Here is a 25,306-nt window from a genome sequence, read left to right on the forward strand (position 1 = left end):
GTAGCAATGCACATTTGATAAGTACATATTGTAAAATGCAGTAGTTGTATTATCCTGACCACTAAAGCATTGAAATGAGGACAAAACCACAAAAGTGCAGTTTAAAAACATCCAGGATTGGGGTCAATCTAACAAATTCTGGAACAGCATTACTGAATTGAAATGGGAACACTCCAACCCTGCTCAAACCTCCAAAAAGAATACATTTGGTTAACCCATTTTTTAAAAATTATATTCTCTAGTAGAAAATCAACAAGGGTCAAACCCAAGAAGACACTGTTATTGTTGGGGAAACATTCTAATACATTTTTTTTTTTAAATCTATTGACTGAGGAAGAAAAAGTGTGCGCTGGATAAAACCACAAAGTGCACATCATATTAGTGAAAATAAAACACTGATGTTAGCATTAGTAACAATAGTTGTAAGAGGTTTAGGTTTGTATGGTATTTCAAATTTTCCAACTAGTAACTCTCCAAAACTTGTGACGACTCACAAATCTTTCCTTACTTGCTGCCTGACCACATTTCCCTAATCAATGAATGTGATCTGAAAAACAAAACAATGTGCTGAGGAAATGATTAAAAGTGAACCAGTGTATTATTCAGTGTTATTTTTGTTAATATAGTGCTTAACACCGAATTCAGCCAGTTGTATTATTAGTCGCAGACCGTAGCAAACGTTTTGCAATGTACACTTGAGTTTCTTCGTATTGACAAATTCAGCTAGGTTCCTCCCCTGTCTGCTCCGCTTGGTTCCTAGTGAATACACTCCCTGTAATTGTGTCTTTGGAAAAGGCACTTAATAATTAACTCCTCCACAGGCACTGCTCTGCTGGGTTGGCCACTGCTCCACCTAAAATGTGTTGTGTGTGTTTCTGTGGTGTCTATGAGTGTTGGGACAGAGAAAAAAATAAAATTTATTCACAAGATGGATAAAGTATTCTATGACCGAAAGCCGGAGATTACATAAACAATGTTTAGCTACCAGCTGTCAATTAGTCTCATAAATAGATCAAGAAAACACTTACTGCAGGGGGACAGGCCTCCAGGTCTGTGGCTCCATCGCAATCATCACCATGTTCTTGAAGCCGTGCTTCCTCCTTGGAGCATGCTGATCACCTTCCCCTTCCTAATACTCTCAGAATGGGCTGGTTCTGTCAAAGCCAGCATACTCACCTAGGAGGAAAATATTATTACGGTTTGAATTAGTAAAGAATTCCTCCTTGAGGCTAATCGACTGCTTGTTTATTGAAACCAGCCCTAGTTCTAGTTAAGTTTTATATACAGTAAAATGTTTAGCATTTGCAAGTGCTACCCAACAGTGCAGTAATCAATATCAAAATAGTATAACTAATGCAAATAAAAATATACAGTACCAGTTAAAATTTGGCACACCTACTTATTCAAGGGTTTTTTTTTATTTTTCCTATTTTTAACATTGTAGAATAATAGTGAAGACATCAACACTGAAACAACAACACACAACCCAAAAAGTGTTAAAACATGAAAATATATATTAGAATTTTAGATTATTCAGTATAATGCCTTTGCCTTGATGACAGTTTTGCACACAATATACAGAACCAGTCAAAGGTTTGGACACGCCTACTCATTCAAGGGTTTTTCTTTATTTTTGCTATTTTCTACATTGTAGAATAATAGTGAAGACATTAAAACTATGAAATTACACATATGGAATCGGTGTAGTAACTAAAAAGTATTTGAGATTCTTCAAAGTTAGCCACCCTTTGCCTTGATGACAGCTTTGCACACTCTTGGCATTCTCTCAACCAGCTTCATGAGGTAGTCACCTGGAATGCATTTCAATTAACAGGTGTGCCTTGCTAAAAGTACATTTGTGGAATTTCTTTCCTTCTTAATGCGTTTGAGCCAATAAGTTGTGTTGTGACAAGGTAGGGGTGGTTTACAGAAGGTAGCCCTATTTGGTAAAGACCAAGTCCATATTATGGCAAGAACAGCTCAAATAAGCAAAGAGAAACGACAGTCCATCATTACTTTAATACATGAAGGTCAGTCAAGCGTCGGCTGGAAGAGTACATAAAAAAAGAGTATATCATTCCAGTCACCTGATGTTGGCTGTCCTGGAGGCAGGAGAATTTAGAACAGGCACGTAATCTAAGATTTTAGAATGCATGAATAAAGTCTTCCATTTATCCCCAATCATAGAAAATACAGTAGATCTATTCAGTCAAGCAAAGAAAAAGAAGTGAAGTCTACAAAGAAGAGGAACACACACACACCAGTCTCCTTTTCAAGTTTGAATGTAAAAACTGTAACATAGTACCGAGGACACCTCCCCTGGTCACACCATTCATTTGTTGGTGTTTTACTACCACCTGGTGGCTTCATTGTAGACAAAGTAATAATAGTGTTTTTGCATAAGACGGAGGTGTATTCATTACGGAAACCGTTTATTGTTTAAGAACCAAAAACGGAAGCAAACATAACAAAACGAGAGCTTCTATTGAACAAATTCAGCTAGGTCCCGCCCCGTTTGTTCCGTTTGCTTCCGTTTAAGAAACGTTTTGCAACCGATTCTGCGTAATGAACACGCTCCAGCGTGATCAATGGAAGATGGCGACGCGAGTCCTTCAGAGATTTGGCAATGGCCTGAATCAGGCAAAAAACACGGCCCAGTCAACAGGACAGACCGTCGTTTTATCCAGGTGTGACTATTATTACTTTGCACGTTTAGGATTTAAAGCGTTTGGGTTCTGACTTTTGTTCCATTGTCGATTTTGGAGAATAGAGGCTCCCACTGACTCATCTATGCTGCAAGTGTGCAGGAGTGAACCTGAACATATGACTGCTAGCAAGCTAGCATAAATAGCTAGCCAGTCAACTATTGGCCTGTAGTCTATTTGATAAGCTACATATTAGTGCACCTTCTAATTTGAGCTATTCTAAAATGGTTGCATTCTTGAAGTTAATGCACGGCATACCCAGTTACTAGTGAACGTGTCTGTCTAATAGTGAATAATTATTACACTTGCTCAAGGTCATTATTATAAAGGTAGGGCTACTGTTGTGGATATACACAACATGACCAAAAGTATGTGGACACCTGCTCATCGAAGATCTCATTCCAAAGTCATGGGCATTAATATGGAGTTGGTCCCCCCTTTGCAGCTATAACAGCCTCCACTCATCTGGGAAGGCTTTCCACTAGATGTTGGAACATTGTTGCTGGGACTTGCTTTCATTCAGCCACAAGAGCATTAGTGAGGTCGAGCACTGATTTTGGCCATTTAGGCCTGGCTCGCAGTCGGCGTTCCAATTCATCCCATAGGGGTTCGATGGGGTTGATATCAGGGCTCTGTGCAGGCCAGTCAAGGTCTTCCACACCGATCTTGACAAACAGTTTCTGTATGGACCTCGCTTTGTGCACAGGTGCATTGTCATGCTGAAACAGGAAAGGACCTTCCTCAAACTGTTGCCACAAAGTTGGAAGCACAGAATCGTGTAGAATGTCAGTGTATGCTGTAGCATTAAGATTTTGCTTCACTGGAACAAAGGGGCTTAGCCCGAACCATGAAAAACAGCTCCAGACCATTATTCCTCCTCCACCAAACTTTACAGTTGGCTCTATGCATTGGGGCAGATAGCGTTCTCCTGGCATCTGCCAAACTCAGATTTGTCCGTTGGACTGCCAGATGGTGAAGCGTGATTCATCACTCCAGAGAACGCGTTTCCACTGCTCCAGAGTCCAGTGGCGGCAAAAACTTTACACGCTTGGCATTGTGCATGGGGATCTTAGGCTTATGTGTGGCTGCTCGGCCATGGAAGCCCATTTCATGAAGCTCCCGACGAACAGTTCTTGTGCTGAAGTTGCTTCCAGAGGAAATTTGCAACTGAGCGCAGACAATTTTTACATGCTACACGCTTCAGCACTCAGCAGTCCCGTTCTGTGAGCTTGTGTGGCGGCGTTGCTCTAGAAGTTTCCACTTAACAATAACAGCACTTACAGTTGACCGGGGCAGGTCTAGCAGAACAGAAATTTGACTAACTGACTTGTTGGAAAGGTGGCATCGTATGATGGTGCCAGGTTGAAAGTCACCGAGCTCTTCAGTAAGGCCATTCTACTGCCAATGTTTGTGTATGGAGATTATGGCTGTGTGCTAGATTTTATACACCTGTCAGCAACTGGTGTGGCTGAAATAGCCGAATCCACAAATTTGAAGGGGTATCCACATTTGTGTGTGTATATATAGTGTAGCTTACTATATTTTGCTTGACATTAATTTACTATGTTACTACATCAGCATTTCTTTACCTATGTGTAGTCAATGATACATCGTTTTTATTTGAATCATTTTTTTCTTCATAAGCACCATGATTGCGCGTGTGTACTGTATGTGCAGCAGTGGTAGTCTGTGGCAAGCTGTAACTGTCAATGCTTGTTGTTTACTTTGGAAACAGCCAGAGACATGCAAGAAATGGTCCTGCATGTAGGAAACTAGTGTGCATTTTCCCAAACATTGTGTGTAGGCAGCTTGGGCATCAACATCATACAGTGCATGTGTTACTGTTATTATTCTTAGATAGACCTTGCTGTCATAATTCACCTGTAGAGAAATGTGGGATACATGCATGTGCAGATCTGACTTCCAACTCACTACTCAGCAGTGAAATCCTTTGCTGCAGGAATAGATGAGTCACTTACTTCATAAGATGTCTCCGTTCACATGTGTATTAACACTACCATCTATTTTTTTTCTCCAGGGGGTTGTCAGCGTCAAACCATAGGAATCGTGAAGACAGCTGGTTCAAGTCGCTATTTGTGCGTAAAGTTGATCCCAGAAAGGATGCCCACTCCCACTTGCTTACCAAGAATGAGGAAAGCAACCTCTACAAAATCCAGTGTAAGTTGTGCTTTACTGTAACTTGTTCACTTTAATTCCAAATGGCTTTTTATATTTCAGAGTTTTGAGTGCAGTGTAATAAGCATAGTGTAGTAATGTGTAGTTACAATACTTGTTTCACTGTACTTACAGACCTTGACTGTAATGTAAAGTGTGACCAATTTAACCCCTTCCAACACAGAGGGCACTATGTCTAATAGAGCTTGTTCTGTTACAGTCCATAACGTGAAACCAGAGTGCCTGGATGCCTACAACCAGCTTTGGTAAGTAGAATGGACCTTGTTTCAGTCTAGGCCTTTATACCTGAAGCCGCTCAAGTAATAGCCATAGTGAGGGTAGTACTGTCCCAAATGGTTGTTTAATTTGGTTGTTGAGTATGTGTGATATATAAGGTAAACAGTAGTATTAGCTGGGATATTATGACTGCACAGCTGGTGTCACCAGTGGGTTGTGCACCATTACAGAAAAAACACATGCTTTCATGTGTGGAAAATCACATGACGTGAAAATGTGTCTTTGGAACACATGTTCTCACATGTTGCCACGTTATCAAATTAACGTCACATAAGATCACGTGAAATTCATGTGATTTTTCCGTAAGGGCAGAGTTTAGCCAAAATGTCTTCTATTCCTGTGATGCAATTGACACACTGACATGGCAACAGTGTGTAGAATAATTTATCTATGCTCATACTTAAGATGACCCAGTCATAATAACCTTTTACTTATCATATAATCTGCACAACTGGTTTAGACACAGAAGACACAGCCAAAATGCCTATTTTAAACATTTGGGATGGGGATTGTTATAGAACATTTATATTTAGCTGGGAAGTGTATGTTGAAGTCCTAAGAGAAACCTGACAAGAAAGCTACAGTGGTGTCTGTGCTAACATCAAATGATTGCATCCAGGCATCAATAATAAGTTAATCTGTTATAGTCATAATAAGTCACATTTTTAGTATTATATATCAAACAATTATTATAAGGGGAAAGGGCGTACCTAGTCAGTTGCACAACTAAAGGCATTCAACCAAAATGTGTCTTTGGCATTTAACCCAACCCCTCTGAATCAGAGGTGCGGGCTTTGGCATTTAACCCAACCCCTCTGAATCAGAGGTGCGGGGGGCTGCCTTAATCGACTTACACATCATCAGCACCGGGGGCAGTGGTTGTTGGGGGTTAACTGCCTTGGTCAAAAGCTGAACGGCAGATTTTCCCAGCTTGCTGGCTCAGGGATTCGAACCACCGACCTTTCGGTTACTGGCCCAACGCTCTTAACCGCTAGGCTCCCTGGTAGAATGTGTTTGTTATTGTTTTCCCTTGACAGTGAGGAGACCCTGCCATCTATCCATAATGATAAGTACTATCCCTGTGAGCTGGTGGGTACCTGGAACACCTGGTATGGAGAGCAAGACCAGGCCGGTAAGAATGCTGGCAGCAGAGTACACACTCCTCCACTTTCTATTCTAGTTGAACTGCACATTCTCTGGAATTGGCACACCTGTAGGGATATGCAACCTTAGTTCAGGAGAAATGGCCTTCATTGAACCAGTCTCGCACATTTTCGAAGTGATATGATGACTCAATTAAGTTGGCGTTACACCCACCTGGCAATAATAACAAAGCCTGCGAACATTAGTGCTGAGCGATTAACCGAAATGTTGGTTATTTTTGTTTCTTAAACAACTAATCACAGGAGGTTGGTGGCACCTTAATTGGGGAGAACAGGCTCGTGTTATTGACTGGAGCAGAGTATGTGGAATGGTAACAAATACATCAAACACATGATGTACAGGTGTTTAATGCCATTCCATTTGCTCCTTTGCAGCCATTATTATGAGCAATTATCCCCTCAGCAGCCTCCTGTGCAACTAATTGACGAATGTTAGTTCAATTCTTTGAATACCATTTCATTAGCTTTTTTTCTGTGAGCTCAATGCGCACATCGCACAGGTTCTCTAGAGTTAATTCAGACCCAGCCTGAACTGTGCTATGTAGTAGGGAGTTGTAGTTTCCAACAGGCCAATATTCTACATAGTTTAGTGCCAAAAACATGGTTATTAACTAAAATGACCATAATCCATTGTGCATATACTTGGCCGGTCTGTTTCTTTTACGCCTGCTACAGAAGAGAGAATAATGCGCAATCGCGAGGTGATATAGAGAGCAGCTGTTACCTCAAAATACATGATATAAGTGATTAATAGTTGGTATTCAGCAGTCATAAAAGGATGCCTTATTTACTTTGAAGAACTACAAAATAATGATTTTGTCAGAAAGCATAGGCAGCAGCTCTATAGAGATGAGATGTTGACTTGGAATTAAATAAAGTAATCAAATAAAACAAATGTAATATACACAACAACTGAAGTAATGGGCAGTCACTACCTGCTTATCACTTAATGGTTATTAAGTAATAAGAAGTAATGGGCAGTCACAACCATCATGGGACTATTAATTGTTTTATTCTGTGTTGTTACAGCAATCAACCTAAATAATCGAAAACTGCGATTATAGTTTTTATAGTCGAACTGAAACCAAAGCGACCTCAAAAAGCACTAATTACTCAGCACCTGCAGACATCTACCTTTCTAGGACCAGTGTTGCTTAACCCCAGCCTACCCATGTCATGTCTACACATGTTGTCCATAGTTACCTGGCTGTTGGTTTTTCGTTACTGAAATAATGCCCTTACACTTATCAGAAGGATTATGTATATGTCTCTGAATATGCTTATTATTGCTTTGCAAAATAATTGCTGTTGTGTGTTTTTCCAGTCCATATGTGGCGGTATAGAGGAGGATACCCAGCTCTGACTGAGGTCATGAGCAAACTTAGGCAGAACAAGGTAACAAACTGTTCCATGACTGTCAATTCCTCGCCAGCAGCATCTAGAAGCCTTCACTTTGAATATAGCTTCATATGCTAGTATTGTCTGAGGTTGCCTGTCACATTAACTCATATACTGGGTGGCCAACCTTCCTTCTGAAGAGCTACTGGGTGTGCTGGCTTTTGCTCCAGCCCTACTATAACCCCTGGCTTATAATCTACAGCTAATGAACCCCTCTCTAGATAGACAGTGCGGTATCATATGTGCTTCTTGATGTGAGGTTGACACCCAGATTGACGTTCATCCACAGGAGTTCATGAAGTACCGGGAGGAGAGAGGGAAGATGCTGTTGTCTCGTAGGAACCAACTGCTCCTGGAGTTCAGCTTCTGGAATGAGCCCATCCCCAGGAAGGGACCCAACATCTACGAGCTCAGGTCCTACCAGCTCAGAGTGAGTACTGAATGACTGAACCTTATTAACCATAGCACTACTAGGGGGTTTAGTTTAGGAGGGTGCTACATTGCTGAACAAATATGAATCACCATCAGATAATGCAAAAGGTGGGCAATTGTTGACATAAACATTGGAGAGTTTTTGCATGCTCTATGGAAACATTATGCTCATAAATGTAGGCCTATATTGCAATCCATGTGAAAGGGACATTATGATTAATTTTGAATCTTGGAGGAAATTGTGTCACACACTTTGATATTCCTGTAAAATACAAAACCTTTTTTCTCATGTTTCCTTTTTCCAGCCTGGCACCATGATTGAGTGGGGTAATTACTGGTAAGGCAATCTGATGACATTTGAATTACTCATCTTTACTTCATGCATATAGTTTATTTTTCGGTTAACACTTTCTTCCCCACTTTCTCCTTAATAAAAGCTATTCCAGAGAGACACTATTTTGATACTCTGTTAGATCCCAGAGTGCACAGGATTTAAAGGGAGATTATACTATTGTCCTTGCTATTTTCAGATTGAATTTAGTTGTTTACTTTCAACAGGAGCCTATGAGCCTGGATGACTCCATTCTCAGGTTTATGTTGCAAACGTTTGTTTATGACAAATATTCAATATTTCAATGTTAATTAATTGTTCTGAATTCTTCAAACTTGTCTGCCAAAATAAGTTTAATTTGTGATTGTGCGTACTCTCTTATTTGATTCAGTAATTGATCAGAATTATTCATTCTAATTGGGGAAAATGTCTTCTTTTTTTTCTTTTTAAGTCATGCCACATTGTTAAAACAACATGAATTAAGTCAGTATGATTTGGCTAATCAAAATTACTGTACATGATGTAGATTCGATGGCTAATGGGACTGGTTCAGAGCCAATAATGAAACATCTCCAACCCCACGCCATACAATTAGCAGTCTCAATGCATGAGTACGTCCAATCCAACTGTCTGTATAGCCAACCGGTTCTGCCAAACTGGAATGATAGTTTAAGCAAGTTCAATCAAACCGTATGAGTAGTCAAATGAGTGTCCAAACAGTCAACATTGGTTGAGACACCACATGCACAGTAGTCCATTATAATTGTATATGGCTGCTGTGCTCGCCTCTGACAGGTCAACATGACAAATAAGAATATGTTCTTAATTGAATACCTGTATAAAGTAAGGTTAAATAGATATACAAATTATAATCTGCATGGGGTGGCATTGAGTAAATGTGAGGATGAAGCATTGGTTGTGGGGGAGTGTTGTGACTGATGCTGTGATTGGCCTTGTTGTTTTCCCAAGGGCCAGAGCTATTGGCTACCGCCAGCACAATAGTGAGGCTGTCGGAGGGTTCTTCTCCCAGATCGGAAACCTCTACATGGTGCACCACCTCTGGGGTGAGGCCAGGCAGACCAGCTGTATCGCTCCTCTCTCCTTTCCTCTCGTTCATTCACACAGATCTAACATTCTTGTAGCCTCTCGTACTAGGCTTTAAGGCTATCTTATATACAAAGCTGTTATTCTTTTTCTAAAAGAAGACTTAACAATTTTATAATAGTGTTTCATTGTTGATTTCAGCTTACAAAGACCTTGAGGCCAGAGAAGCCACAAGGAATGCAGCTTGGCAACATGAGGGTTGGGATGAGGTTGTGTATTATACAGGTCAGCAAAATCAGTTATGAAGTGTACTTTCACATAGTGTGCACACTTTTTAAATGAAAAACAATATGAATTACTTTGAACTCTCATCTGATCATGTATCTCTGTTTCAGTTCCTCTCATTCAGCACATGGACTCCAGAATCATGATCCCAATGAAGGCTTCCCCGCTGCAGTAACCTGAGAGAACACAGAAGGCCGAACGCCAAACCTCACCTGTTTTAAATGTAACAAAAAGTAAAAAAATCTCACTGCCTTGGTCTCAACCTCTAGTTAATGTTGCCAACCAACCCCCTCTGATTTGGTTTGCCTTTACTTTACCCATTTCTGACTTTGCACCAGCAAGCAATATTTGGTACTCAAAAACATCACTGAGACACAGGAGGTTAAAGTATCATCGTACCCCATCTTGAAACTGTTGGCTAAAATACTCTTGATAATTGGAAGAACTGTAAGGCACTGGCACGAGAGCTCAACACTGGTTTTTTGTCCTTGGGAGACAGGATGGGGAAAATCAGCATATTGAAACCTCCTGATAGTGGTTGGGTGGAGAACTGATGTCTAACATACTGGGTCATATTAACACTGGTCACTTGGCCACAGCTGATCTAGTATATATTTTTTTAGAACCAACCAAAGTGCTGCTTTGGAAAGAAGGCTAGCCTAGCAGTGTGTTCTGTTTTTGCAGTGAATAAGAAATGGGCAACTGGGGCACGACTTGACAAAAAAAAATCACTATAGATGCACAATGTGTAATTTAGCGGTTATTTCGTTTATTTAATGTAAATATATGAATCACATTGTTGCATTGTAAAATTACGCTTTTGGATGAAATCTGATCTAAGAAATGCTGTTACAGATTAAAACAGTGCTAGAAAGACAGTCCAAATGGCAAAAGTGCATTGTTGCTGTATTTTGTCAGAGAATATCTACTTAATGGTCAATTATGTAACTTTTATGACGTGAAGGCACTGAGCGGGATTATTTCTTCTTGGGATAATTTCTGTATTGTACTGTTAGACATTTACTGCACTGCTGGAGCTAGAAACACAAGCATTTCGCTGCACCTACTTTAACATTGCTAATCTGTGTACGCGAAAAATAAACTTGGATTTATTTGAGAACTGGTATGATGAATACAGAGCTAGAGCCCATGCCTATTAACCCTAAATGTCTTCTGTGAATTTTTAAGTACATGTATTGATTGCAATCATGGGCATTCTCTCCCATCTGCAATAAGCTTGACGTGTTGTTATTCAACTGGTTTAGTGAACATGACTTGTTTTAAACTTGTGGAGAAAATCTTGTCCAGTTTTATCAGATTTAACATGTTTTCAGTTAGGCATAATGAATAATCTATTCTGTAGTGTTAAACCACAAGGCTAATATTATCATGGAACATTTCTGTGCCCAGGTACAACTACCAATGTACTGAAATGAAAGTCTAATTGTGGAGTCATGCTGCTACTCATTATGATTTTAAAAGATGTTTAAGGGTTGATAGTAGCATGCCTCATACTAGTTTTTATTCCCTGATTTACAGGGTATTTATGAATGGTGGCAAGAATTGTCAGCACAAAGTTATACAAAGAGAAACTGTGGTAACTGTGGAAATTGCTGCCCTTTGTTGCCGGACTATGTGCTAGCCAGTACAATATGGATGTGTTTGTCATTATTTAGTGGATGGTACCATGAGTCTGACAAAGAAAACAAACAATTAAATGAACACGCACACTCAGAACTGCATTTTACACTTTAACTATTATTAGTGTCAATAGCAAATTTAAAACATGTATAAATGCACATTTGATGGCACATATTGTAAAATGCAGTAGTTGTATTATCCTGACCACTAAAGCATTGAAATGAGGACAAAACCACAAAAGTGCAGTTTAAAAACATCCAGGATTGGGGTCAATTCAATAAATTCTGGAATTAAACAAATACTGAATTGAAATGGAATTGACTCCAACCCTGCTCAAATCCCTCCAAAAAGAATAACATTTGGTTAACCTGATTTTTTTTAAAATTATATTCTCTAGTAGAAAAATCAACAAGGGTCAAACCCAAGAAGACACTATTGTTGTGGAAACATTCTAATACATTTTTTTTTTTTTTAAATCTATTGACTGGAGGAAGAAAAAAAGTGTGCGCTGGATAAAACCATAAAAGGCACACCATTAGGTGAAAATAAAACACTGATGTTAGCATTAGTAACAATAGTTGTAAGAGGTTTCAGGTTTGTATGGTATTTCTTTAAATCTTCTCCAGTTCTTTTAGCAACTCTCCAAAACTTGTGACGTACCACAAACTTTTCTCCTTTACTTGCTGCCTGACCACATTTCCACCAAATCCAATGAATGCATTCTGAAAAACAAAACAATGTGCTGAGGAAAATTGCTTAAAAGGCAACCAGTGTCCATTATTCCAGTGTTACTTTACATTATAGCTGCTTTTAACACCTGACAATCTGGTACTGGGTTGTATTCATTAGTCGCAGACCGTAGCAAAACGTTTTGCAATGTACACTTGAGTTTCTATTGGACAAATTCAGCTAGGTTCCTCCCCGGTTCGTTCCGTTTGGTTCCTAGTGAATACACCCCTGTAATTGTGTCTTTGAAAAAGGCACTTAATAATTAACTCCTCCACAGGCACTGCTCTGCTGTTAACACTGCTCCACCTAAAATGTGTTGTGTGTGTTTCTGTGGTGTCTATGAGTGTTGGGAGCAGAGAAAAAAATACAAATTTCATTCACAAGATGGATAAAGTATTCTATGACCGAAAGCCGGAGATTACATAAATAACAGCTTTAAATACTAGCTTGTCACCTGTCTTTAAGTGTATTGACAAGAAAACACTTACTGCAGGGGGACAGGCCTCCAGGTCTGTGGCTCCATCGCCAATCATCACCATGTTCTTGAAGCCGTGCTTCTCCTTGAGCATGCTGATCACCTTCCCCTTCCCATTACTCTCAGATGTGGGCTGGGTCTCGTCAAAGCCAGCATACTCACCTAGGAGGAAAATATTACGGTTTGAATTAGTAAAGAATTCCTCCCTGTAGAGGCCAATCGACTGCTTGCTTGGCTGAAACCAGCCCTCTGAAGTTCAGTTCAAGTTTTATTAAGTACAGTAAAATGTTTCACTTGCAAGTGCTACCCAACAGTGCAGTAATCAATATCAAAATAGTATAACTAATGCAAATAAAAAATATACAGTACCAGTTAAAATTTGGCACACCTACTTATTCAAGGGTTTTTCTTTATTTTTCCTATTTTCTACATTGTAGAATAATAGTGAAGACATCAACACTGAAACAACAACACACAACCCAAAAAGTGTTAAACATGAAAATATATATTAGAATTTTAGATTATTCAAAGTAGCCAGCCTTTGCCTTGATGACAGTTTTGCACACTCTTGGCATTCTCTCAACCAGCTTCATGAGGTAGTCACTTGGAATGAATTTCAATTAACAGGTGTGCCTTGCTAAAAGTTAATTTGTGGAATTTATTTCCGTAATGTGTTTGAGCCAATCAGTTGTGTTGTGACAAGGTATGGGTGGTATACAGACGGTAGCCCTGTTTGGTAAAAGACCAAGTCCATTTTATGGCAAGAACAGCTCAAATAAGCAAAGAGAAACAACAGTCCATAGAGTGAGGGAAAAAGGTATTTGATCCCCTGCTGATTTTGTACGTTTGCCCACTGACAAAGAAATGATCAGTCTATACTTTTAATGGTAGGTTGTTTTGAACAGTGAGAGACAGAATAACAAGAAAAAAATCTGGAAAAGCGCATGTCAAAAATGTTATAAAATGCATTTTAATGAGGGAAATAAGTATTTGACCCCCTCAATCAGAAAGATTTCTGGCTCCCAGGTGTCTTTTATACAGGTAACGAGCTGAGATTAGGAGCACACTCTTAAAGTGAGTGCTCCTAATCTCAGCTTGTTACCTATATAAAAGACACCTGTCCACAGAAGCAACCAATAAATCAGATTCCAAACTCTCCAACATGGCCAAGACCAAAGAGCTCTCCAAGGATGTCAGGGATAAGATTGTAGACCTACAAGGCTGGAATGGGCTACAAGACCATCGCCAAGCAGCTTGGTGAGAAGGTGACAACAGTTGGTGCGATTATTCGCAAATGGAAGAAACACAAAAGAACTGTCAATCTCCCTCGTCCTGTTGCTCCATGCAAGATCTCACCTCAATGATCTCAATGATCATGAGAACGGTGAGGAATCAGCCCAGAACTACACGGGAGGATCTTGTCAATGATCTCAAGGCTGCTGGGACCATAGTCACCAAGAAAACAATTGGTAACACACTATGCCGTGAAGGACTGAAATCCTGCAGTGCCCGCAAGGTCCCCCTGCTCAAGAAAGCACATATACATGCCCGTCTGAAGTTTGCCAATCAACATCTGAATGATTCAGAGGACAACTGGGTGAAAGTGTTGTGGTCAGATGAGACCAAAATGGAGCTCTTTGGCATCAACTCAACTCGCTGTGTTTGGAGGAGGAGGAATGCTGCCTATGACCCCAAGAACACCATCCCCACCATCAAACATGGAAGTGGAAACATTATGCTTTGGGGGTGTTTTTCTGCTAAGGGGTCAGGACAACTTCACCGCATCAAAGGGACGATGGACGGGGCCATGTACCGTCAAATCTTGGGTGAGAACCTCCTTCCCTCAGCCAGGGCATTGAAAATGGGTCGTGGATGGGTATTCCAGCATGACAATGACCCAAAACACACAGCCAAGGCAACAAAGGAGTGGCTCAAGAAGAAGCACATTAAGGTCCTGGAGTGGCCTAGCCAGTCTCCAGACCTTAATCCCATAGAAAATCTGTGGAGGGAGCTGAAGGTTCGAGTTGCCAAACGTCAGCCTCGAAACCTTGATGACTTGGAGAAGATCTGCAAAGAGGAGTGGGACAAAATCCCTCCTGAGATGTATGCAAACCTGGTGGCCAACTACAAGAAATGTCTGACCTCTGTGATTGACAACAAGGGTTTTGCCAGCAAGTACTAAGTCATGTTTTGCAGAGGGGTCAAATTCTTATTTCCCTCATTAAAATGCAAATCAATTTATAAAATGTTTGACATGCGCTTTTCTGGATTATTTGTTGTTATTCTGTCTCTCACTGTTAAAATAAACCTACCATTAAAATTATAGACGGATCATTTCTTTGTCAGTGGGCAAACGAACAAAATCAGCAGGGGATCAAATACTTTTTTCCCTCACTGTAATTACTTTAAGACATGAAGGTCAGTCAATATGGAAAATGTTAAGTTTCTTCAAGTGCAGTTGCAAAAAACATCAAGCACTATGATGAAACCGGCTCTCACGAGGACCGCCACAGGAAAGGAAGACCCAGAGTTACCTCTGCTGCAGAGAATAAGTTCATTAGAGTTACCTGCCTCAGAAATTGCAGCCCAAATAAATTCTTCACAGAGTTCAAGTAATAGACACATCTCAACATCAACTGTTCAGAGGAGACTGTGTGAATCAGGCCTTCATGGTCAAATTTCAAAGAAACCACTACTAATAGACACCAATAAAAAGAGACTTGCTTCGGCCAAAAACCACAAGCAATGGACATTAGACTGGTGGAAATCTGTCCTTTGGTCTGATGAGTCCAAATTGGAGATTTTTGGTTCCAACCGTGTGTCTTTGTGAGACGCAGAGTAGGTGAACGGATGATCTCTGCATGTGTTGTTCCCACCGTGAAGCATGGAGGAGGAGGTGTGACAGTGTGGGGGTGCTTTGCTGGTGACACTGTCTGTGATTTATTTAGATTTCAAGACACACTTAACCAGCATGGCTACCACAGCATTCTGCAGCGATACACCATCCCATCTGGTTTACGCTTAGAGGGACTATCATTTGTTTTTCAACAGGACAATGACACAAGACACCTCCAGGCTGTGTAAGGGCTATTTAACCAAGACGGAGAGTGATGGAGTGCTGCATCAGATGACCTGGCTCCACAATCACCCAACCTCAACCCAATTGAGATGGTTTGGGATGAGTTGGACCGCAGAGTGAAGGAAAAGCAGCCAACAAGTGCTCAGGATATGTGGGAACTCCTTTAAGACTGTTGGAAAAGCATTCCAGGTGAAGCTGGTTGAGAGAATGCCAAGCGTGTGCAAAGCTTTCATCAAGGCAAAGGGTGGCTACTTTGTTGAATCTCAAATATAAAATATATATGATGGACTGTCGTTTTGCTTTGCTTATTTGAGCTGTTCTTGCCATAATATGGACTTGGTCTTTACCAAATAGGGCTACCTTCTGTATACCACCCCTACCTTGTCACAACACAACTTATTGGCTCAAACGCATTAAGAAGGAAAGAAATTCCACAAATGTACTTTTAGCAAGGCACACCTGTTAATTGAAATTCATTCCAAGTGACTACTTCATGAAGCTGGTTGAGAGAATGCCAAGAGTGTGCAAAACTGTCATCAAGGCAAAGGGTGGCTACTTTGAAGAATCTCAAATACTTTTTTGGTTACTACATAATTCTGGATAAGAGCGTCTGCTAAATGACTAAAATGTAAAATGTAATAATTCCATATGTGTAATTTCATAGTTTTGATGTCTTCACTATTATTCTACAATGTAGAAAATATAAAAATAAAGAAAAACCCTTGAATGAGTAGGTGTGTCCAAACCTTTGACTGGTACTGTATATAATAAAGAAAACACAATAATTGTATATGCAGGGTCAGTGCCAATACCAAATGTACAATGTGCAGCGATACTGGAGTGAGAAGATGGCCACCCGTTTTTGCTTCCAGTCGTCAAACCAAAATAACCCATAATATTCAAACATTAATGATCATACAGTAATCAACTGCAGTTCATCCCTGCAAAAGTGTGAGGTGATTGTGCTCTGATCTGCTCTTACCATTGAAGTAGAACTTGAGGCGGTTGGCATACACGTGATGGAGGGGAATGCTGAGTTGAGTGGCAACATGCTCCACGATACAGCGGAAACCGCCAGAGACCAGGAACACCTTCACGCTGCGCTGGTGCAGAGTATCAACAAGCTCCCTGGACAATGGATGGAAATGTGTCCATTTATTCTACAACATGCAGAAATTAGTACAGGTTTCATAAGCAATTGTGCAACTTGAGGTTAGACACCCAGCTTGAAGAGGCTACTGGAAGTTCAACCATTTTATGTGCGAATGATGATACAATTACAATAGCCTCTGCTAATAATGAAATAGTGTTGAGTGGAATTTTTTTTTGACCAATTGAAATCGGCAACCACTTACTTAATACCTGTCGTCAACTGGGGAGGGTGGTCAGTTATCAGTTTGTTCACTTGTTCCCTCGAGCATCGGATGATTGACAGGCGCTCTGTCAGAGCTGTTTTAAAAGTAACTGACCCCCCCATGGCCTTGCGAGTCCTGAAATGAGAGAAACTCAATGTACTCAACAAATATGTTGAGAATGAAACATTTAAAACATAACATGTAGAAAATGATGGCACAGAGAAATGTACAGGGGAATGTAGATGGGCCTAGATAAAGGAGAGAAGAAAGCACATGCTTTTCATCTTAAAATCATTACGAATTGCTACACAACATACATTTCTGTGACAGCATCTCCAACCCCGCAGAATTTGGCAAGCTCATCAATGCCTTCTTCTCTGATAATAGTGCTGTCAACATCAAAGCACACAGCGTCTGCTCTCCGGAAGATTTCCTTTGTCTGTGATAAAGTTGTCATTATGCTGAAACAAAAGCATGCAGGGTAGACAAAAACATAATTGATTGTTTAACTGACAGTGGTCATTTCTATTTGAACAGGACAGTACATTGAAAGTGCATCAGATAACAAGTAATTCAATTTGTCAATAGTAGACAGTTACAGGGGTCATGAGAAGGGAAAAGCAAATCCTTAACTACTTGAGCATGCATGAAGCATGCATGAGAGCATCAGCTGTTCCGGACGACTGTGTAATCACGCTCTCCATAGCCGATGTGAGTAAGACCTTTAAACAGGTCAACATTCACAAGGCCACAAAGCCAGACGGATTACCAGGACTTGTACTCAGAGCATGCGCTGACCAACTGGCAAGTATCTTCACTGACATTTTCAACCTGTCCCTGACCGAGTCTGTAATACCAACATGTTTCAAGCAGACCACCATAGTCCCTGTGCCCAAGAACACCAAGGTAACCTGCTTAAATGACTACCGACCCGTAGCACTCACGTCAGTAGCCATGAAGTGTTTTGAAAGGCTGGTCATGGCTCACATCAACACCATTATCCCAGAAACCCTAGACCCACTCCAATTTGCATACCACCCCAACAGAACCACAGATGATGCAATCTCTACTGCACTCCACACTGCCCTTTCCCATCTGGACAAAAGGAACACCTACGTGAGAATGCTATTCATTGACCACAGCTCAGCATTCAAACCATAGTGCCCTCAAAGCTCATCACTAAGCTAAGGACCCTGGGACTAAACACCTCCCTCTGCAACTGGATCCTGGACTTCCTGACAGGCCGCCCCCCAGATGGTAAGGGTAGGTAACAACACATCTGCCACGCTGATCCTCAACACGGAGGCCCCTCAGGGGTGCATGCTCAGTCCCCTCCTGTACTCCCTGTTGACCCATGACTGCATGGCAAAGCACAACTCCAACACCATCATTAAGTTTGCAGACGTCACAACAGCGGTAGGCCTGATCACCGTCAACGATGAGACAGCCTGTAGGGAGGAGGCCAGGATAACAACCTCTCCCTCAACATGATCAAGACAAAGGAGATGATTGTGGACTACAGAAAGAGGACCGAGCACGCCCCCATTCTCATCGATGGGGCTGTAGAGGAGCAGGTTGAGAGCTTCAAGTTCCTTGGTGTCCACATCACCAACAAACTATCATGGTCCAAACAGACCAAGACCGTTGTGAAGAGGGCACGACAATGCCTATTCCCCCTCAGGAGACTGAAAAGATTTGGCATGGGTCCTCAGATCCTCAAAAAGTTCTACAGCTGCACCATCGAGAGCATCCTGACTGGTTGCATCACCGCCTGGTATGGCAATTGCTCGGCCTCCGACCGCAAGTCACTACAGAGAGTAGTGCGTACGGCCCAGTGCATTACTGGGGCCAAGCTTCATGCCATCCAAGACCTCGATACCAGGTGGTGTCAGAGGAAGGCTCTAAAAATTGTCAAAGACTCCAGCCAACCTAGCCATAGACTGTTCTCTCTGTTACTGCATGGCAAGCGGTACCGGAGCACCAAGTCTAGGTCCAAAAGGCTTCTTAACAGCTTCTACCCCCAAGCCATAAGATTCCTGAACAGCTAATCAAATGGCTACCCGGACTGTTTGCATTGTCCCTCTCAGCCCCTTTTTTAACACTGCTGCTACTCTCTGTTTATTCTCTACCTACATGTACAGTGTGGGGGAAAAGTATTTGATCCCCTGCTGATATTGTACGTTTGCCCACTTACAAAGAAATGATCAGTCTATAATTTTAATGGTAGGTTTATTTGAACAGTGAGAGACAGAATAACAACAACAAAAAATCCACAAAAACGCATGTCAAAAATGTTATAAAATGATTTGCATTCTAATGAGGGAAATAAGAATTTGACCCCTCTGCAAAACATGACTTAGTACTTGGTGGCAAAACCCTTGTTGTCAATCACAGAGGTCAGACGTTTCTTGTAGTTGGCCACCAGGTTTGCACACATCTCAGGAGGGATTTTGTCCCACTCCTCTTTGAAGATCTTCTCTAAGTCATTAAGGTTTCAAGGCTGACATTTGGCAACTCGAACCTTCAGCTCCCTCCACAGATTTTCTATAGGATTAAGGTCTGGAGACTGGCTATGTCACTCCAGGACCTTAATGTGCTTCTTCTTGAGCCACTCCTTTGTTGCCTTGGCTGTGTGTTTTGGGTCATTGTCATGCTGGAATACCCATCCACGACCCATTTTCAATGCCCTGGCTGAGGGAAGGAGGATCTCAAAGATTTGACGGTACATGGCCCCGTCCATCGTCCCTTTGATGCGGTGAAGTTGTCCTGTCCCCTTAGCAGAAAAACACCCCCAAAGCATAATGTTTCCACTTCCATGTTTGATGGTGGGGATGGTGTTCTTGGGGTCATAGGCAGCATTCCTCCTCCTCCAAACACAGCGAGTTGAGTTGATGCCAAAGAGCTCCATTTTGGTCTCATCTGACCACAACACTTTCACCCAGTTGTCCTCTGAGTCATTCAGATGTTCATTGGCAAACTTCAGACGGGCATGTATATGTATTCTTGAGCAGGGGGACCTTGCGGGCGCTGCAGGATTTCAGTCCTTCACGGCGTAGTGTCTTACCAATTGTTTTCTTGGTGACTATGGTCCCAGCTGCCTTGAGATCATTGACAAGATCCTCCCGTGTAGTTCTGGGCTGATTCCTCACCGTTCTCATGATCATTGCAACTCCACGAGGTAAGATCTTGCATGGAGCCCCAGGCCGAGGGAGATTGACAGTTCTTTTGTGTTTCTTCCATTTGCGAATATTCGCACCAAATGTTGTCACCTTCTCACCAAGCTGCTTGGCGATGGTCTTGTAGCCCATTCCAGCCTTGTGTAGGTCTACAATCTTGTCCCTGACATCCTTGGAGAGCTCTTTGGTCTTGGCCACGGTGGAGAGTTTGGAATCTGATTGATTGATTGCTTCTGTGGATAGGTGTCTTTTTTTACAGGTAACAAGCTGCGGTTAGGAGCACTCCCTTTAAGAGTGTGCTCCTAATCTCAGCTCGTTACCTATATAAAATACACCTGGGAGCCAGAAATCTTTCTGATTGAGAGGGGGTCAAATACTTATTTCCCCTCATTAAAATGCAAATCAATTAATAACATTTTTGACATGCCTTTTTCTGGATATTTTTGTTGTTATTCTGTCTTTCACTGTTCAAATAAACCTACCATTAAAATTATAGACTGATCCTTTCTTTGTCAGTGGGCAAACGTACAAAATCAGCAGGGGATCAAATACTTTTCGCCCCCCCACTGTACATATTACCTCAATTACACCGACTAACCTCAGCCCCTGCACATTCACTCTGTACCGGTACCCCCTGTATATAGCCTCTCTGCTATTTTATTGTTGCTCTTTATTAATTAGTTATTTTTCTATTTTCTTAATTTTATATTTTCACTTTCTTTACTTCCGTTTATTTTAGTAAATTCTTTAACACTTATTTTTCTTAAAACTGCATTGTGTGCTAAGGGCTTGTAAGTAAGCATTTCACTGTAAGGTCTACACCTGTAGATTTCGGCACATGTGACAAATAAAATTTGATGTCGTCTGAGAATCATTACCCCGAAAACCAGATAACAGTTTTGATTGAATATGGTAATATATCTGCAACTGCTATATGCATTGCGCGTTAATACTAATATGCATGCAATAACATTGGTTGATACTGAAAATATATATTTTTTAATGCCTAAATCAATTACACTTTCTTTGACATTTAGCTAACATTTCAACCTGGACTTAGTAAATGTAAATCTGTATCCCTCCGTATGATATGTTGTTTCGTATGGTATGTATTAATTTGTGGATGTCCATCATCTATTTCGTATATGTTACGAATTACAATTCATATGATGTGTTATGAATTGCAATTCATGCAATATGTTAAGAATTTGCAACACGTATGATATGTTAAAAAACACCCAATTTGTTGTGGCTAACATTAGCTAGGTGGCTAATGCTACGCAGCTAACGTTAGCTACGCAGCTAATATTAGCTAGGCTAGTGGTTAGGGTTAGGAGTTCAGTTAAAATTAGCATGTTAGCTAACCCTTCCCCTATGTACACTGAACAAAAATATAAACACAACATGCAACAATTCCAAATATTTTACTGAGTTACAGTTCATAAGGAAATCAGTCAATTATAATATATTCATTAGGCCCTAATCTATGGATTTCACATGACTGGGAATACACATTTGCATTAGTTGGTCACAAATACCCATTAAAAGAGGTAGGGGCGTGAATCAGAAAACCAGTCAGTATCTTGTGTGACCATCATTTACCTCATGCAGCACGACACATCTCCTTCACATAGAGTTGATCAGACTGTTGATTGTGGCGTTTGGAATGTTGTCCGACTCCTCTTCAATGGCAGTGTGACGTTTCTGGATATTGGCTGGAAGTGGAGCACGCTGTCACCGATCCAGAACATCCCAAACATGCTCAAAGGGTGATGTGTCTGGTGAATATGCAGGCAATGGAAGAACTGGGACATTTTCAGCTTCCAGGAATTGTGCAAAAATCCTTGCTACATGGGACAGTGCATTATCATAATGAAACATGAGGTGATGGTGGCGGATGAATGGCATGACAATGGGCCTCAGGATCTCGTCATGGTATCTCTGTGCATTCAAATTGCCATTGATTAAATTGAATTGTGTTTGTTGTCCGTAGCTTATGCCTGCCCATACCATAACTCCATCATGGGGCATTCTGTTCACAATGTTGACATCAGCAAACAACTTGCCCACATGACACCATAAGATGCTGTCTGCCAAGTAGTTGAAACCATGATTAATCCGTTAAGAGAATACTTCTCCAGCGTTTCAGTGGCCATCGAAGGTGAGCATTTGCCCACTGAAGTCAGTTACAACGCCAAACTGCAGTCAGGTCAAGACCCTGTATTGACGATGAGCACGCAGATGAGCTTCCCTGAGGCGGTTTCTGACAGTTTGTGCAGAAATAGTTCAGTTGTACAAACCCACAGTTTCATCAGCTGTCCGGGTGGCTGGTCTCAGATGATGCCTCCCGCAGGTGAAGAAGCCAGATGTGGAGGTCCTGGGCTGGCGTGGTTACACGTAGCCTGCTGTTGTGAGGCCGGTTGGACGTACTGCCAAATTCTCTAAAAGAACGTTGGAGGCGACTTATGGTAGAGAAATTAACATTCAATTCTCTGGCAACAGCGCTGGTGGACATTCCTGCAGTCAGCATGCCAATTGTACACTCCCTCAAAACTTGAGTCCTCTGTAGCATTGTGTTGTGTGACAAAACACCACATTTGTGCCTTATTTCAGGAAACTAGGCATATGTTGCACATCACTACTTCACAGGTGAGGATTTATTTTAATCAAAATGCGTTTTTAGGCAAAAATGCCTTCTGGAACATGCGAACTTTCATGTGCCTTAATAACAAATGTGTATGCCATTTGTAAATATGAATACAATTGTTAAATTATGAGCTTACTTGGTTTAGCCACTGAAAACAGCAGGAACCTTTCCACTAGCCATGATTGGCTGAGATAATGGATGGGCTGGACATGCTGAGAGATGAGTTTGGATTGGTCTGCGATGTATCACGCTTCTGTCTGTAATGAGCTGCTCAATGAGTAAACTTTACTAACATAGATTTTTTTTAAAGATAGCTCTCCACTTTTTGGAGGACTCAATGCCCCGTGGAAGCAGAGTATTATAGCAAAGGAGATGGAGAAAATTCAGATGTTTGATTGCAAATGCGGAGAGAGAGTCGAAAAGAGAACACAGAAGGTTGTTGTATAAAACATCTCCGGTCTCCGGATTACATCTTCAAACTAAGGGCAACCATGGCATCCGTGAATGATCTGTGTAGTAATAGTATTCGTATCTCAGAGCCATTTGCATTGCTAGTTACAGCCTAATGTTAGCTAACTTTGAACCTAATTGGTTAGTGTTTAGCTACCTGTAGATTCATTTCAGCTAATAAAACATGGGACCAACACATCGCGTTCATATTTTTGTTCAGTATAGTTGCAAAGTTGCTAATTAGCTAATACTGTCTGTGATGAGATTCAAACACACAACTGTTGAGTTGCTAGACATTCGCATTAAAATGCCCACCCATCCCGACCAATCACCCTCCTTTCATTTTTGCCTTAAGTAACCTTCTGTCTTTTGTAACCATACCAAACATAACATACTGTATCATACTGATTTCAGTGTCCAGAGTTTACATTTACCATGTTATGTCTAACCATGAGACCAGGCTGAACATTTGGCGACAACATGAAAAATAAGATAATATGATCAGCTCAAACATGCATTTAACCAGTAGTGTAAAGTACTTATGTAAAAATACTTGAAAGTATTACTTAAGTAGTTTTTTGGGGGAGTATCTGTATATTACTTTACAACTTTTACTTCACTACATTTCTGAAGAACAGTTTGTACTTTTTACTACTTACATTTTTCCTGACACCCAAAAGTACTCGTTACATTTTGAATGCTTAGCAGGACAGGAAAATGGTCTAATTCACACATTTATCAAGAGATCATCCCTGGTCATCCCTACTGCTTCTAATCTGTTGGATTTAAACACATGCTTCGTTTGTAAATTATGAGCGTTGAAGCGTGCCCCTGGCTATCCGTAAATTAAAAATAAATTAAAAAGTGCTGCCGTCTAGTTTGCTTAATAAGGAATTTTTAATTATTTATACTTTTAATTTTGATTCTTAAGTATATTTTAGCAATTAGATTTAGTTTTGATACTTAAGTATATTTAAAACCAAATACGTTTAGACTTTTACTTAACTAGGATTTTACTGTGTGACATTTACTTGAGTCCTTTTCTAATAAGGTATCTTTACTTTTACTCAAGTATGACAATTGGGTACTTTTTCCACCACTGAATTTAACAACTTTACCTTTCATTTTCTATTGTTAAAAATTACATCGAAATGACCAAGTCTGTTGGTGCAACGTTTAGTTCTAGGAGCTGGCAGTAGAAACAAAGAGCACAACAGCACCCTGGCCTTGGAGAAAACTATCCCGCAATTGAACTGTTGCGTAACACTCTCCTCGAGAAAAAATGAATTGCATGCGCGAAAAAGGTAATGAATGCCATTGCCAGATTGCGTTTTCACTGCAATACATTTGTATTGTTAATTTGTATTGTTAATTTGAAATCATGCAATGCGTTACATAATGTATCAATTTAAGGACAATTTATAAATCTGTATTACCTGTACAACGATGGCGCTAAATGGTGATCTTCATGTATTTTTTGGCATGTGCTGGACCTGCAAGCTAAGTCTAATTTATTCAATAAGAAAACAATTTTGTGCAAAATGTTCTTGGTTACTAAAGTGTTGATATGGCACTGTCCCCGGTTTCAGCATTGTCCGATTTCCCAGATGCATCCAATAGGTTCACTGCTGAGGAAGAGAAAGCTGAGCGAATCAAATGAAAGCCGGTACGTGAGACCGCCCACTACTGTTTCCTTTTACGTAACCTTAGTTTACCCACTACGCAGTGGTGGCCTCATGCCACGATCAGTATAGCGCCACCAATTGCATTGTCTTTTTGACAGTGTGACCAATGACAGTCTCTTTTTACATCTACATTTGCTTTTTATGTTCATACTCATAACATGTCATTTTACACATGTGCAATACAACGTTGTTGCTCATGACGGTAGAGCTTAGAAAGGCGCAGTGCACTTTTTTAATTG

At 40.8% G+C, this 25,306-nt stretch overlaps 2 protein-coding genes and 1 long non-coding RNA gene across 3 annotated transcripts; 2 read left to right on the forward strand and 1 right to left on the reverse strand.

The window, feature by feature from the left end:
* Window positions 1-381: 381 nt before the first annotated feature.
* On the forward strand, window positions 382-12,555 carry LOC123744737 (uncharacterized). The gene is made up of 2 exons (XR_006771166.1): window positions 382-429; window positions 12,059-12,555. It is a non-coding gene; the product is annotated as an uncharacterized lncRNA (long non-coding RNA).
* Window positions 2,406-10,081, forward strand: LOC123744735 (protein NipSnap homolog 2). Its single transcript, XM_045724597.1, has 10 exons — window positions 2,406-2,687; window positions 4,744-4,883; window positions 5,101-5,146; window positions 6,215-6,309; window positions 7,665-7,735; window positions 8,028-8,168; window positions 8,476-8,507; window positions 9,471-9,565; window positions 9,747-9,830; window positions 9,941-10,081. Exons 1-10 carry the CDS (start codon window positions 2,566-2,568, stop codon window positions 10,003-10,005), a joined length of 891 nt encoding a protein of 296 aa, XP_045580553.1. The 5' UTR covers window positions 2,406-2,565; the 3' UTR covers window positions 10,006-10,081.
* Window positions 11,569-25,077, reverse strand: LOC106612829 (phosphoserine phosphatase). The gene is made up of 6 exons (XM_014214356.2): window positions 24,819-25,077; window positions 17,427-17,570; window positions 17,110-17,244; window positions 16,737-16,882; window positions 12,689-12,837; window positions 11,569-12,193 (listed from the first exon to the last, which is right to left on the reverse strand). The coding sequence occupies exons 2-6, from the start codon at window positions 17,564-17,566 to the stop codon at window positions 12,083-12,085; spliced, it is 681 nt and encodes a 226-aa protein (XP_014069831.1). The 5' UTR covers window positions 17,567-17,570; window positions 24,819-25,077; the 3' UTR covers window positions 11,569-12,082.
* Window positions 25,078-25,306: the final 229 nt, after the last annotated feature.

The sequence above is a fragment of the Salmo salar genome, chromosome ssa09 (assembly GCF_905237065.1).
Source record: "Salmo salar chromosome ssa09, Ssal_v3.1, whole genome shotgun sequence".
In the NCBI taxonomy this organism is placed as follows: Eukaryota; Metazoa; Chordata; class Actinopteri; order Salmoniformes; family Salmonidae; genus Salmo; species Salmo salar.